The 15,002-nt window shown below is 34.3% G+C and overlaps 2 protein-coding genes across 4 annotated transcripts; one reads left to right on the top strand and one right to left on the bottom strand.

The window, feature by feature from the left end:
• Positions 1 to 252: 252 nt before the first annotated feature.
• LOC131602849 (chromatin assembly factor 1 subunit FAS2) lies at positions 253 to 5,639 on the top strand. Of its 3 annotated transcripts, none has more exons than XM_058875069.1 (12): positions 253 to 471; positions 565 to 676; positions 814 to 840; positions 943 to 1,015; positions 1,679 to 1,782; positions 2,299 to 2,510; positions 2,600 to 2,696; positions 3,096 to 3,168; positions 3,327 to 3,415; positions 4,372 to 4,510; positions 4,605 to 4,705; positions 4,790 to 5,639. In XM_058875069.1, exons 1-12 carry the CDS (start codon positions 358 to 360, stop codon positions 5,329 to 5,331), a joined length of 1,683 nt encoding a protein of 560 aa, XP_058731052.1. In that variant the 5' UTR covers positions 253 to 357; the 3' UTR covers positions 5,332 to 5,639. The 3 variants fall into 3 exon arrangements, with proteins under 3 accessions (XP_058731052.1, XP_058731051.1, XP_058731050.1); XM_058875068.1 differs by having other exon boundaries at positions 4,787 to 5,639; XM_058875067.1 differs by having other exon boundaries at positions 4,605 to 5,639.
• A 532-nt stretch (positions 5,640 to 6,171) lies between these two features.
• Positions 6,172 to 8,930, bottom strand: LOC131602850 (protein trichome berefringence-like 7). The gene is made up of 4 exons (XM_058875070.1): positions 7,787 to 8,930; positions 7,264 to 7,422; positions 6,745 to 7,056; positions 6,172 to 6,656 (listed from the first exon to the last, which is right to left on the bottom strand). The coding sequence occupies exons 1-4, from the start codon at positions 8,626 to 8,628 to the stop codon at positions 6,644 to 6,646; spliced, it is 1,326 nt and encodes a 441-aa protein (XP_058731053.1). The 5' UTR covers positions 8,629 to 8,930; the 3' UTR covers positions 6,172 to 6,643.
• Between the last annotated feature and the right edge of the window lie 6,072 nt (positions 8,931 to 15,002).

The following is a 15,002-nucleotide window of genomic DNA, read 5'->3' as shown; positions in this document are numbered from 1 at the left end:
GAATTCACCAAGGAAATTTTCGAAAAATGCATTTTCGAACCAATTTTATTTACAAACGGGGTAAGATGCGTTCAGAGATTCATTTCTAAAAATTTCCAGAGACAATTTTGAAATTTCTATGGTGTGAGTCACATCATTAGGGTGGGAAAAGAAATTGCCAAAACTTTTACTAGGAAGCCCAAAAGAAGGCCCAAATCCATGACACCATATTTTTGTTTCCCGCCAAAGAAAAAAAACTAAGGAGCGCGAAATTCCATTTCTTCCCCTTACCTCCGCGCGTGTCCGTTTGCAAACTTCACTCTCTATCTGAAAACCTAAAATCCCAATTAGATCGAAAACCGACGCAAAGAACGAGAAATGAAAGGTGGAACGGTTCAAATCAACTGGCACGAAAGCAAACCCGTCTTAACCCTAGATTTCCATCCTCTCTCCGCCACTCTCGCCACCGCCGGCGCCGATTTCGACATCAAGGTACCATTCCTCCATTCGCACCATTCAATTAGTTAATCAATTAATCCTTTAATCAAACTCACATTTAACTGATTTGTGTTGTTTTGTTCACAGTTATGGTCAATTAAACCTTCTGGATCACCGAAGAAGCTTCCAGTAGTTACTTATCTCAACAGCCTCTCTTACCATAGTTCGGCAGTTAATGTTATTCGATTCTCTCCTTCCGGTAACATCACATCACATTACTGATTAGAGATCTCAATGAGTGAAATTTCAGTTTTTTTGATAAATTTGTTGTTTTAGTAAGAGAATGAAGTTATGTTTTTTTTTTGTAAGTAACAATTTTAATTTGTTATGCTTCAGGGGAACTATTAGCTTCGGGTTCTGATGGTAATGTCTTGATCCCTACTGCTGAACGTTTTTGAAGTTTTTTTAAGATTGAATTACTGTAAGTAAGTAATGTTTCTTAATCAGAATTTTCGGTCTTTTCAGGAGGTGAACTGTTAATATGGAAGCTGCATTCGATGGATACTGGTCAAACATGGAAGGTTCTTAAGATGTTAAGGTAATTTCATTGCTTTGATTCCTCAATGAGCCATTACTTGCAATTATTGATCATTTCCTTTGTTCTTTATTAGCTGCCGATATTTTGAAAGTTGTGCTCCTATTTGTTTGCTATTTTCAAAGTTCAATGCAATTTTAACCATTTATCAATAATATCCTTGCTTTTTAAGGTTAAGCAAGAAACACATGCAATACTATGGATAAACAGACATGGTTCATGGAAAAAGACAATCATTTCATCATACCAACTAAAAATTAATGTATTTGGTTTTTGTAAAACAAACTTAGACAACACTTAAAAAAGAAGGTAGTACACTATAAAAGCAAACTTTCTCAAAATAAAGAGGTGTTGCAGGTTTTTGTGAATTTGGTTGGTTAATATACATTCTGTTGTGTAATAGCATATTCACACAGGGTGTAAGTTATCATGGTTTATTTTAGATACAAATGTAGAATTCATAGATAGCCTGTTTTAATTTAAGATAGTTATAGCAGTTTTGTTTGATTTCTTTCTGAAAAGTTCAATATGGAAGCAAAGTATATCATTTCATAGGAATTACAAACTATGATTAAGACCATTCACAAAGATCCATTGTTTGTTTTGACATTTATATTCTTACTGCTTCAATTTGCTGGTTATAATAATTATTTTTGTGTGAATTAGATCTCATATTAAGGACATTATGGACTTGGAGTGGTCTACTGATGGTGCATATCTCATATCCGGATCAGTTGATAATTCGTGCATTATATGGGATGTTAACAAAGGTACAAAGCCCAATACTTATCTGTTATGAACATGCTTACCAGTGGTACATGGCAGTTGATATATGATGTAAATGCTATGAAACATGAACACTTGATATGACACGAACACGGACACATCGACACTGCTAATGTAAAAAAAATAGGACATTGATAAAGTTAAAAGTGTTATAATCAAAATAATTTCTTTAATTCTTCATTGATCAACATTGCTTTGACACATCTTTACCCATTTTAAATATATTAGAGGAGTGTCCAAGAAATGTATAAAGTGTATGTGAGGATATTAGTCCGAATTGTCTCACACGTGTCGTATGAGTGTCGAACACCAATTCAAAGAGCGTCAAAGGTTTTTTTTAGGACACTTATTGGACTTTTCTAAGAGTGTCATGCAAGTGTCGGACATTGACGCCTGTCAGACACCACAACACGCTTAATCCCAGAGGTGTCTGTGCTTCATAGTGTAAATGTAATAATGCTTGGTATATATTTTGATAGCACTCGTTCCATTTATGTCAGGAACTAACCTTCAGACATTGGATACCCATGCGCATTATGTTCAGGGGGTAGCATGGGACCCTTTAGGGAAGTATGTTGCTTCTCTTAGTTCTGACCGGACTTGCCGAGTTTACATCAGTAAACCCCTTAAATCAAAGGGTGTTGAGAGAATCAATTACGCATGCAAACATGTTATTTCCAAGGCAGAACAGCCTTTATTAAAGAATTCTAAGGTTAGCTTTAGATATCTATTTTTGTATTTGATTTCATTATAGATGGACTGTCACATACACGGACATAAGGTGTAATTGTTGTAATGCAGTCAACAAAATATCATCTCTTCCATGATGAAACATTGCCCTCTTTCTTTAGAAGATTATCTTGGTCTCCAGATGGCTCATTTCTACTTGTGCCTGCAGGTATTCATTTAAGCAGATGTTAATCTCGATCCAATTAATCTTTTTTTTTTTGGTACTAGTTTTGTGGATAAGCTATTGTAATTGCATAGAGATTATTTTATAATCAGGCCAGCTCTTGAATCTTTCATAGCTTATCACGTTTCATTTACAGGAAAGTGGATGAAGTGGTCAAGTCAAAGCTAACTGACATTTAAATTTTTTGTTTTGTTAGCTGCATACTGATGTCCCGATAGCTTTTTTGTTCCCCCCTTTGTTGTTTAGTCAACTTATGCATAATTTAGATTCAACTTATAGGATGGACCATATATATTGTTTGCTTCCTTTAAAGATCAATTCCTGCTTAGTTTTTCTACATGGTCCTGCTTCTAGTTGAAAAGTTCACGTTTTCACCTATTTCAGGTTCTTACAAAATTGGTACTGCATCTGAATCTGTAAATGCGGCTTACATATTTTCTAGAAAAGATCTTTCTCGGTAGGTCTTTTAGCTTTCAGCTTTTAGACATTATACAATCCCAAAGCATATGTTTAATCATTTATTATCTAGAATGAGTCATTATGTTCAGTTGTTCATGTTAAGCTAAAAATACATTAGTGATGTGTGCTGCTTTATTATTTGACCTTGATATGCAGGCCTGCTATACAGATTCCCTGTGCAAGCAAAGCTGTTGTAGCTGTCCGTTTCTGTCCGATATTTTTTAATCTTAAGGGAACAAACTCAGGTATTTGTACATTTAGTATACTTGTGTTATCAAACAGTAATTATGTATAACCAGCAGTTCTATGTGGTACTGTTCCGATTGAATTGCCCGAGTGGAATGTGGTCCAACTTAAATGAGACTTTTTGCCCAATATTATAAAAACATGGACCAGTTTGACTGGAGTTGGACACAGCTGGTCTGTTCAATTTATCTCAACAGGCATGCTGACATACGACTAAGCCGGCTAAGAATTATTAGACCTCTTACTAGTAAAGATTATGAGAGGCAGCCTAGAGGTTCAAAGTGAATGGTTGGAACCAATTAGACAATTTTATGATACGAGGCTGTAGTTATGCATTATGCAGTAGCTGTGTTATTTGAAACTGAATTGATTGGGAGAAGCTCTCAAATTATTGGAAGGGAGAGATAGACAAAGACTCCGATTCTTGTATAGGAATTGCCTTCAGTATAGTAGACTATCTCTTTCATTAATTTACGTGTTATTTTCTAATTTGTTGTATTGTAAAAGAACCCATTCTCTGTTCTGAGATGACAGTCCAGCGATTGTTATGGATTAATTGTTGTTTCTACTAATTTTATCTCTAATAGATATCAATTTCTATCATATTAGTAACAGAAAAGTGCCATTAACACCTATTCTAACACTATCCCTTTTGTTGGAGGGAGTTTATGTAGGTCTTGCCATTTAATGTGAGACATTCCTAAAATAGTGGGACCTACACAAGTTTCACCCCATAAAAGATTGTTAGTGGGTGTTGTTAGCACTCCTTTTAGTAATATTAGTCCATGTAGTTTAACTATTGATGTACTGGTTCGGCCATTGACACACTAACCCCATACCCCGATTAAGTTGATAATTAATCTGAGTTTAATAAAATTGCTTTTCCCTATCAATTAGTATTTTAAAATTCTGTCAGAGAATGTGTTGATGCATATGCTGTTTTTGTTTATTGCAGATGGGTTGTTTAAGCTCCCATATCGCATTGTATTTGCTGTCGCCACATTGAATTCATTATACATTTATGACACCGAGAGCACTTCTCCAATAGCTGTATTTGCTGGTCTTCACTATGCTCCAGTAACAGATATTACCTGGTAAATGTCATAATGGCTAGCAAATCATTTTCTAGTTTGAAAGTTAAGATAATTTTTTGGGAAGGTTTAATTGTATTCAGTATTTGTTCTTTAGGTCACCTGATGCCCATTATTTGGCATTCTCCTCGCAAGATGGCTTCTGCTCATTGGTGGAGTTTGAAGATGGCGAACTTGGATCACCTTACTGTGTACCAAGTAAGCCGACTTCCCTTTCATTTCATGCTATCGTTCTATCTTGTACCAGGTTTTTCATTTCCATACTCCACTTTGTTTTAGAAGGAAATGTCTCAGACAAGGATTGTCAAAGCACGCTGCAGACAGCCAATGTACACGCACTACCAACTGGGAGTGTTGGTGCAGCTGTAGCAGAAAGCAAAAAATTGGAACCAGAAGAAAAAGTTGATGACATGGACATTGAAGCATCTAGGAATATTGTTGCATTTGCATCTGATAGCAGCAAAACTATAACACAAGATAATCCAAATGACATGATCATTAAGCCAACTGGGAATGTTAGTGGAGATATAGCAGATAGTAGGAAGAATGAAGCAGAACATAAAACTGATGACATGGTCATTGAAGGAGTTGAAGCAGAACATAAAACTGATGACATGGTCATTGAAGTTGCAGCAGATAGTAAGAAACAACCACCCAATCCAGATGGTAAACAAAGTGAAGCAGATAAACCACAATCAAGTTTAAATGACATAAAGCCAGGGTCAGCAGAAAAGACTGGGAATCAATTGTCAAGTTTAAAGAGCACTCCTGTCTCAAATAAGCCAGCCAGGAAGCGCATTACTCCTATTGCAATTAATCCATGAGTTTTCACTGCCGGATAAATCCCATTAACGTCCGCCTGTGTACATCTGTTTTGTGCGGCTAACATTTCCAAGTCACCTCAGTCGTTTTTCCTGTTTCAGTCTACATATATTGTGTAATATAAATTGAGTTAAAATATTTATCCTTCGTAGGAAAAATCTTCATTATGGAGATTTCCTTGTGAACCTGTTCTAGTCCTAGTATCCAATTGCATATTTGAAGATAAAAGCAAGAGGACGGTAAAACAGTACAAAATAGAATTTATTCATGTACTGATATTTGTGTAATGATTTTTGTGAGGTTAATATAACACTCGCTTAATTTAACAACAGCACATTTAGGAAACATTGCACAGATTGAAATAAATTCTCAAAGGAAAAGGAAATGGAGAGTTTCACGGGTAAAGGAAAAAGATACATCAAAGTTTGGTGGATCTACCTATAACATTTATTCTACTTAATATCATTAAAGGGTAAAGATTTTTCTCCATTTAAATAATTTAAGAGGTCTAATTAAAAGAGAAAAATACATTTAAAAGTTTGATGGATTCATCAAATGCTGGGTGTCCTAAATATATGGCCGACCAAAATTTTTAATGTATTTTTCACTTTTTAAATGGAGTCCTTCAATTTTTCACGTGAGAAAAAGTCCAATTCATTAACTAATATTTGATTAAGCAACTGATAAAATAAGCTCATTACACGTCCTCTTCTGAGCAGGAATTCTGCACCATGTGTTAACTAAGTCTCTTTATCAGGTATTTTTCAAGACATATTAAACTATCATGATTTTGGCCCTATCATCAGTTGTTCTTAATAAAATGATGACCATAACGAAACAGAAACAGAAATTTATCGAGTTCATTCAAACAAAGAGCAATACAACATAATCAAGCATGACAAGCTAGAATAGAAATTGAATAATTCTAATTTCTAACTATTCATCTCTTTATCTTTGTTATGGAGAACAATAGCACTGCCACGACCAAAACGAAAAATCATGACATGCAGACAAAATTGTTACATCCCAAACAATACCTATTTCAGGATACAAAGAATGGGAAAATCAATTAAAAAACTACTCTGTTTCATCTTTATGTGGTAGACAACTAGGTACAATTTAAATTTATATCTGGCGATTAAATTCACAAAATTTGGTGCGGTTTTGAGTGTTGCAGATAGCAGAAGATAGCAGATGTCAACAATTGCAGTACGAGATGGCTCCAGATTTACAGTGTTAGCAGCGATATGAAATCTGATCCATACTTAGGATTAATTTGAATTTTTTGAAGAAGTGTCGTAATTACCAAGAATGTTAGTCATCTAATCTGCATCCAGAAATAAAATGTGTGTGAAAAGTAGTTTTTTTTTTTTTTTTTAAATTTTAAATGAAGCATATGAAGCAACTGAACTTACTGTGTGGTTCCATTTGCCCAAAAAGGGATATCATATTCGGGAAAAATTTGGGACAAAATAATTTCGTTCCACATATCAGGCACTCCAGGTAGGCACCAATGACTGCAATCCTGACTAGTTGGATTATCATTCCAGTTACCAACATGTGCATCACTGCGGGGAGCCGACATAGATGTAACATGAAGAATATTTATAGGAAAATCAACATTCTTTACAACTTCCATAACTGTGTCTGAAAACGAGTTTTGGTCCGTTGCATTAGTTTCGAATGTCGGGTACTGAGTTACATTGCAAGTCCTACGGGTCTGATCACTGCAGCAAACATAAAAAGGTTTCAAAGGTTAGTGAATCCTGTGCGTGACAGAATTCCATAAATCAAGCATGGCTTGTGAAAGGTAAGTATAATTTGAACTTTGAAGCATCGTTATAAGAAAAGGAATCATTTTAAGAAATCATATAACGAAAGCTAAAACATATATACAAATTAAGCATATAGTGTTATCGGTAATGTGTGAATACCTCCAGTGAGATGGCTCAAAAGTCCTAAAAAAGACGCGTGTTCTATTTTTATCAATCTTTCTATCAATCCAAGAAGTCCAAGTTTCGAGTGCTATTCTATAGGCAGAAGGAATCGACATCCCAAGCTGCAGAGAGCGTCCAACCTGGAAATAACAACCCCTATTGAATGCAAGAAGACGGTCATTAACAACACAAAAAGATCCAAGCGAACATAAATCAAAAGATACCCTTTTGATTCAAATATCTCGGGAACAATCAGGTATCACCTGTTACATAAACTCTAAAACCTAAAATCATGATGACGAACCTAATATGAGAACAATGGCTATGCTGCTATGGCGAACTATTTATTCAAGGCAATAAATAACATCAAAAATCAAACTGCAGAAGATATATTCATACATAAACAAAACTAAGCGTCATGGTCGCATTGCAATCGTTGATATTGTAGAGAATTACAGTAAAAAAGATACAGCCGATGCAACTCAAACCGATCAAAATAATGAAAAGAATGGAACCTTACATGTGGAAAAGCTTAGATGGAACCCACCAGTGACCAGTATTGAATATAAGAATATCCGAATTTATCCATTGATGGCTAATATCATCTAACTTATCCAACAAAAGTGTCGACTTAACCCTCTTCGGTGCATGACGAGGAACCTGACCCTGCTGAACCAAGTAAACCGATCGAAAAAACTCAATAGTAAAATTGAAATCACTAAACCTAACACCTAAAAACCTAATCCTCTTACTAATCTGATTCTGATTCACTTCATAAACATTCATCTTATCCTCCACTCCAGTCATCAACATACAAATCAAAGACTCCCATTGAGTCCTACTCATAGAATCACCAACAAAAACAACCCTCTTACTCCTCAACATCTCCAAAACAGCCCCAACATCAAAACTCGGAATATCACAACCCTTAGGCTTCCACCTCCATGTCAGAAAATCCAAATCACTCCTCCCATTCCCTAAACAATCAAACCCTTGTTCAACAAAAGGACACTCAGAAGCATTATACAAAGGGTAACCACTCGAAACCTGAACCCATGTTCCATCAAAAACATCACATTTTCTCAACAAAGATTCACTACCATTACTCTGATCAGAAAAGAAACCTTGTGTATGAAAAAAAGCATGAGTAAGACTAGGTAGAACATAGATGTAACCACCACCAATCGCTATAAAGAATGAAAAAACAGAAGCAATGATAACAAGAACTTGAAACCTGAGACCCAAAGAAACACATCCGAAACGGGTTGATGAAACGGGTTTGGGACTTCCAAGAGGCTGTTGTGATTGAGAATGGGATCTTCTGTTGATGGAAATGCTTCTATTCAAATGCGAACCGGTCATGATTGTGGGAGAATTTCAAAGCCATAACCGTAGGAAGAAGAACTAGTGGTAGTAGAAACAAGAAGAACACGTTTTGAAGAAAAACGACATAGCATTGAAGAAGGAAAGGACGAATTGAATGAACCCAGATGGGGAAGATTCGATTTTGGAGGAAAAGAGAAAGAAAGATTGAAGATTTGAAATTGGTGGTGATTTGAAGATTTGATTTGATTTTGATGAATAACACAAACAAGAAACTGAAACCGAAAGCAGAACGCGGAGAACAGAATTTGGAGTTCTGATTAATAAGACAAATGACTAAACATACCTCAGCTACATTTATGCTTTTATAAACCAAAAATGTTTGTTTATTTATTACTATTATTATTTTCCATTTTGGTATTTTTATTTAATAATATTTCATATCTATTTTTCTTAAATGGAGTTTAATTTAGTTTATTTGGTATTTAGTTGGCGAATGTGTCATCACTATCATCATTTCAGATTTTTTTTTCTTCATATATATATATATATATATATATATATATATATATATATATATATATATATATATATATATATATATATATATGACATTATCATTAAATTAATCCGAGAACTTTAATCTTCTTTCTCTTTGTAATCGTTATAACATCCGTTTACATTCTACTTATCTTCATATTCTCGACAAATTTTCTTTGAATTATTAAATGATATCAATTTTATTAAATCTGATCTCAATGGAAGAACACAAATGAGTTATGCACGTTATTCTCCAATTTGAAAAGAGTATGGTAAACACAAAGACAATAATAATAATTCTGTTTTGAAGGTTTATTAAGCTTGAAGGAGCGATGAAGATCTAGTTGTTTGTGTGAGGACACGCCGTACTTTGAAAGGAAAAAAGTTACCAATTATGTAAAACAATTATGAAAATGTCCACACTATGAGGTAAGCTTTCTAAGATCCTTCGTCAAAATAGATATTTTTATAATTGAGTGTGTTTTGTAATTTTGTAGGTGACTTGTAGTGGGAAAAATTGATAATAAGAGAGAAAATCTAAAATAAAAGAGAGAGACAAATTCATGACGACTTTGGTGCGATAAAGACACCCAAACCCTACCATATCCCTGTACGCGCGCGAAAACAACACCCTCTCCAAAAGAGGAAAGGAGTGGTCCCGGGGGGTTTCTTTATGTTATAGAAAGAACGCGTAACACGAACTTTTAATCTATCCTACGAGGAGGAAGGGGAAAAAGATCTTAATAAACCCTAAGTTAGTTAGGTGTGGGGAGCACCTAGGAGAGATTCTAAGGATCGGGAGGTCGGTTATACAGAGGGAAGATATTAGCATCCTAAGTATCCGTAATACTCTACGAGAGCCCTTTTGTACTTATTCTTATCCATGGTTGTTTGTGCTTAGTGTTTATTGGGAAAGTTTCTCCTTTGTGATAGGAGAGAAAATGAATTGATGAAAAGACAAGGAAATTGAGTGTTTTTGATTTTTTTGTTTGCTCGCAAAGATTCTTTGTGAATCTCATGCCTACATATTCCTAATGGAAGTCAGAGCTTTCTGTAGTTCAGGGAACTAATAAGAAAATGGATTGAATTTTTGTGTCTTGTTTAAAGCCCAAGATTGAAGCTAAAAGTGGATCTCTTTTCTAGAGAAAGAGACAAGTCATCATCTTAACAGAAAGATATCTCTACTATTCCACCACAAACATTTTTGAAAGTAACAGAAAGAAAATTCTTTTCATAAGATTTGAACCTTACTTGAATGTTCAAGTATGCCAGTTACAGTCTCTTGAATGAAAGAACAGTTTTTCAACCATTTAGGGAAGGACAACAACCTGGATTGAAATCAACAGTGCGTGCCTCTTACATCAGCTAAATGGGAAAATGTTTGTGTTTCTGAATGTGGTGTAATAGAAGAAATGTATCTTCCATAGAGATGAATCACGTTTCATCTCTGGAGAGAAGATTTAAATTTTTGAGTGTCTTGTACAAGGCCCAAAATTGAGGCTTAAAGGGGTATTAAGATTGACTCTATTTGGAGATGTTTCCATTGAGGATTATTTTGACTGGAAGATTTTTATGTGTTCTGTACGAAGCCCATAATTGAGGCTGACTCAAAGGGGATACTCTATTGAGTTAAGACTATTTCTGTCTTGTATGAAGCCCAAGACTCAAGCTAACTCTTTTAGGGAGAATGGGATACTTCTTGTATAAAGCCCAAGATTGAAGCTAAAAGTGGATCTCTTTTCTAGAGAAAGAGACAAGTCGTCATCTTAACAGAAAGATATCTCTACTATTCCACCACAAACATTTTTGAAAGTAACAGAAAGAAAATTCTTTTCATAAGATTTGAACCTTACTTGAATGTTCAAGTATGCCAGTTACAGTCTCTTGAATGAAAGAACAGTTTTTCAACCATTTAGGGAAGGACAACAACCTGGATTGAAATCAACAGTGCGTGCGTCTTACATCAGCTAAATGGGAAAATGTTTGTGTTTTTGAATGTGGTGTAATAGAAGAAATGTATCTTCCATAGAGATGAATCATGTTTCATCTCTGGAGAGACGATTTAAATTTTTGAGTGTCTTGTACAAGGCCCAAGATTGAGGCTTAAAGGGGTATTAAGATTGACTCTATTTGGAGATGTCTCCATTGAGGATTATTTTGACTGGAAGATTTTTATGGGTTCTGTACGAAGCCCATAATTGAGGCTGACTCAAAGGGGATACTCTATTGAGTTAAGACTATTTCTGTCTTGTATGAAGCCCAAGACTCATGCTAACTCTTTTAGGGAGAATGGGATACTTCTTGTATAAAGCCCAAGATTAAAGCTGACTTGACTGAGGAATGAGTTTTGAAAACTGTATGTATTGATAAATTGTGTTTGGTGTCTTGTACAAAGCCCAAGTTTGAGGCTGACAGAACTGGGACACAACTTTGAAGACAAGTTATTACTATCTTGTATGAAGCCCAAGACTGAAGCTAACTCTGAGAGGAAAAAGTTCTAAAAGGGTGAACTTTTGGAGTTTTAGAGACTGTGAATGACTCTATTTTCTGTCTTGTACAAAGCCCAAGATTGAGGCTGAATCCACTTGGGATGACTGAGAGTTGAGAGTTTCCATATCTCTTTCTTTACAGGGGAAGAAAATCAACACATAGATTGAGAATACTTGAATGATTGTGATTGGATGTTTTAAGAATTAGGATCTCAAAGGTGTTCTCTAAAGGGAGCTATGTCTTGTCGTATGCTTTTAGGAAGCTTGAAGGGTCCTTGTATAAAAGCTCAAGAGGAAGCTGAGGGAAATGCTTTTAAGAAGCCTGTGGGTCCTTGTATTGTGAGCCCAAGAGGAGGCTAATAGAGGGTCCTTATTGTAGCACAAGAGAAAGCTATGTTGGTCTGACCTTATTTGGCTCTAAGCAAGAGGTAAGAGGTTTCACTGGGAAATAATCCTCTTATTATAGGACTATGACCAGGATTGAGGATTACTTCCCGGTGAAGCATCTCCTAATTAGACAACATAGTTTCTCTCCCCACAAGATGAATTATTCCTAGTGAAACATCTTAAAACCCTTAGATCAAACAATAGTGCATATCAGTTATTTGTCTTAGGTTTTTCTCTGACGGAGATCTAAGCAGTATATATACAGTTTATATTTGACAAAATATATAACAAGTATAACAAATATCTACAATGAATATGATAACAAATATAACAAGTATAAAAGATATGGAAATTATAACAATTTTATGAATGTTTTTTTAGATGTTTTATAAGTTATCTGTTTAGGAAGGAAAAGAAAACTGTTGGGTCTTACACTCTGATTGAGGTCCAGAAGATTTATTTACAGTATGAACAAAAAATATTGGGTCTTATATTGTAATAGAGACCCAAGAGTTTGAGATGAGAAGGAAGGGATGAGACTTATACTCAAGGAGAAGCCCATTGATTTGAATAAAAACAGATGAGAAGTTTATTTGAAATCAATTGAATGTTTTAACTGAAAACAGTTGAAAGTTTTTATTGAAAACAGTTGAAAGTTTTAATTGAAAATAGTTGAAGAAAGTAAAAAAAGAAAAGGGGTTGGGACTTACACTCTATTAGAGGCCCAAGAATTTGAATGAAATGCAAGTGTTTTGATTTTGAAGATTTGAAAGGGGTTTTGTTGACTGAAAATCCTGAGCGTCTGTATAATCGAGAGTTTTCTAAAATAGTTTTGAATGATAAAGACAAACTAATTAAGGTAAGAAATATTATATACACTTAATTAAGACCTATGAAATTAGGTTTTATTCACAACATTATTTGAAATTGATTAGGTTTTTGAAAATCAAAGGGAAGCTTTATTTTTCTAAGTATTAAAAATACTAAAAAGTATCACTTTTAAACCTAATAAAAATATATCTAATAAATAATATTTTTGTGATTTTTTTGCACAATCATAAAATATATGTGATAAATGAAGAGTGTGTAAAAAATAATTTTAAAATAATTAGTTTTGATAGGTTAATTAATTATGTGAAGTTGTAAAAAAAATGAAGGAAACTAGTGGTAAAAAAGAAGGTTTTGGCCCTCCAAGAGGAGCTGAACCGACACCCTTATACTTACTACTCCAAACTCTCATCAACTGAGCCACGCGTTTGGATTGTTTAACACATGTGTTCAATTAATAATATTTAAAACTTAATTATTTTCCAAGAATTTTGAAAACCTTCGCGCCACCATCTTCATCTTCAACCTCAAGCTTTTGAAATTTCAAATTTCTAACTCTCTCATTTCTTAACCAAATGCAATGATGTAACATGAATTTTTCTCGTTTTTTAACAAGGAATACGTCGGTGGTCTTAGAATTCATTTATTTTAAGTGTAGCTTAAGAATTTTTGTATGAACACGAATAACCCTAATTCTGAAATTTCAACATGAAATCGTGTATATGCATGATTTGGTTCAATTGATTGAGGGTTAAGGATCCTTATAAGTGCAGAAACATGATAGAAATTTGTTTTAACATTTATTATGCATGGATCTTAGAGTTTGAAGTTTAGCTTACTAACCTTAAAGTGAGAATCGAGTATCTTGATATGGATGTTCCAGTTGCAAGATTTTGATCTGGGAAGCTTCTATGATGATCATGGAAGGTGTTTGGAAGCTCCAATTGGGCTGAGACCTTCTGAATTGCTCCACACGACTCATACTTCAACAGCACCAAGTCGAAGATGGAAATGATGATTATGATGTTTCAGAACCTTAGTGAGGACTTAAATCACTTCTACATCATCTGTAGGAAGTGTAGGAATGCTCACTTTCACGGGAGTATCCCATGTTTGAAGAATTCAATTCTTCACACCATGAAAATCTTGAAATATGTGAGATAGAGGGAGAAGTGAGAAAGCAATAATTGTAGTTGCTCTGGTGTCATTTTGAATGATAACGAACTCTCTAATTATAGGAAAATGAAATGAGATAGCCTTGAGAGCAATGAGCTTGAGTTTGAACAATTTGGTGGAATATTCCAATTATGCAATGGTTAGTTTTTTTGCCACGGTTTGATTCCAATCCTCTAGCTTATCATTTCTCTAACTATGAGTTTCATTAAGATTATATGATATAATCAAATTGGTAATTTGGAGATAAGTTTGATGATTAATAATTTGCTAATGATTTCAAAAAAAGTAATCATTACTTTTTCACATGGCAAGTGAAAAACATGGTACTTTGATATTCTCTTGTAATGATCCAAAACCATACCACTTGATCTTGGTTGATGCATAAAATTAGTTTTATGGTGTCTTCTTTAGAAAAATCATAACTTCTTGCTCAAGTAATATCCAATCATGTTCTAAGACTTTTTTGAAAGCTTAGATGATGTACTTCAACTATCTTGTTGATGGCTTGAATCAATTCTTCTTGGATCAATGTGAAAAGTGACTTGGAAGTTGGTGAAAAAGTTGCTAAAAAAGACTTAGAAAATTTTCCAAGTGTTTGGAAGAAACTTCATGAACCCATATCTCCCAAATGGTTGATTTTTTGAGAAATAGTTATATCTGACAAAGTTGTAGATCTTGATTTTATCTTTAAAATGAGCTTTGGTTGAGAAAATTTGGCCAAGGGATGAGAAAGTTATGACTTTTCAAAGTTTGAATGAAGAATATGTAATTCTTCATTAAAAAGTCAAAACCCTAAAATGTTGACTTTTTGATTCTTGATTAATTTTCTTGATTTCTCTTGATCAAATGTCTTCAATAATCATATGTGAATGATTTTGATCCTTAGAAGTCCATAGTTGACCAAATTTCTCAAAAGTCAAAGGTGATCTTGAACAGTTGACTTTTTCTAGATGAACTGAAATCTTCTGGATTTCAACTGATGTAATCTCTCCT

This window comes from Vicia villosa, linkage group LG5, assembly GCF_029867415.1.
Source record: "Vicia villosa cultivar HV-30 ecotype Madison, WI linkage group LG5, Vvil1.0, whole genome shotgun sequence".
Classification (NCBI taxonomy): domain Eukaryota; kingdom Viridiplantae; phylum Streptophyta; class Magnoliopsida; order Fabales; family Fabaceae; genus Vicia; species Vicia villosa.
The sequence above is the reverse complement of the archived record's forward strand: the minus strand, read 5'-3'. Positions and strand labels throughout refer to the sequence as shown.

Coding starts and splice junctions, on each gene's coding strand:
- LOC131602849 (XM_058875067.1), top strand. CDS start 358: ATGAAAGGTGGAACGGTTCAAATCAACTGGCACGAAAGCAAACCCGTC. Junction 841..942: donor ATTAGCTTCGGGTTCTGATG/GTAATGTCTTGA, acceptor CGGTCTTTTCAG/GAGGTGAACTGTTAATATGG. Junction 3,169..3,326: donor TCTAGAAAAGATCTTTCTCG/GTAGGTCTTTTA, acceptor CTTGATATGCAG/GCCTGCTATACAGATTCCCT.
- LOC131602850 (XM_058875070.1), bottom strand. CDS start 8,628: ATGACCGGTTCGCATTTGAATAGAAGCATTTCCATCAACAGAAGATCC. Junction 7,423..7,786: donor CCATCTAAGCTTTTCCACAT/GTAAGGTTCCAT, acceptor TGCATTCAATAG/GGGTTGTTATTTCCAGGTTG. Junction 7,057..7,263: donor TTTGAGCCATCTCACTGGAG/GTATTCACACAT, acceptor TGTTTGCTGCAG/TGATCAGACCCGTAGGACTT.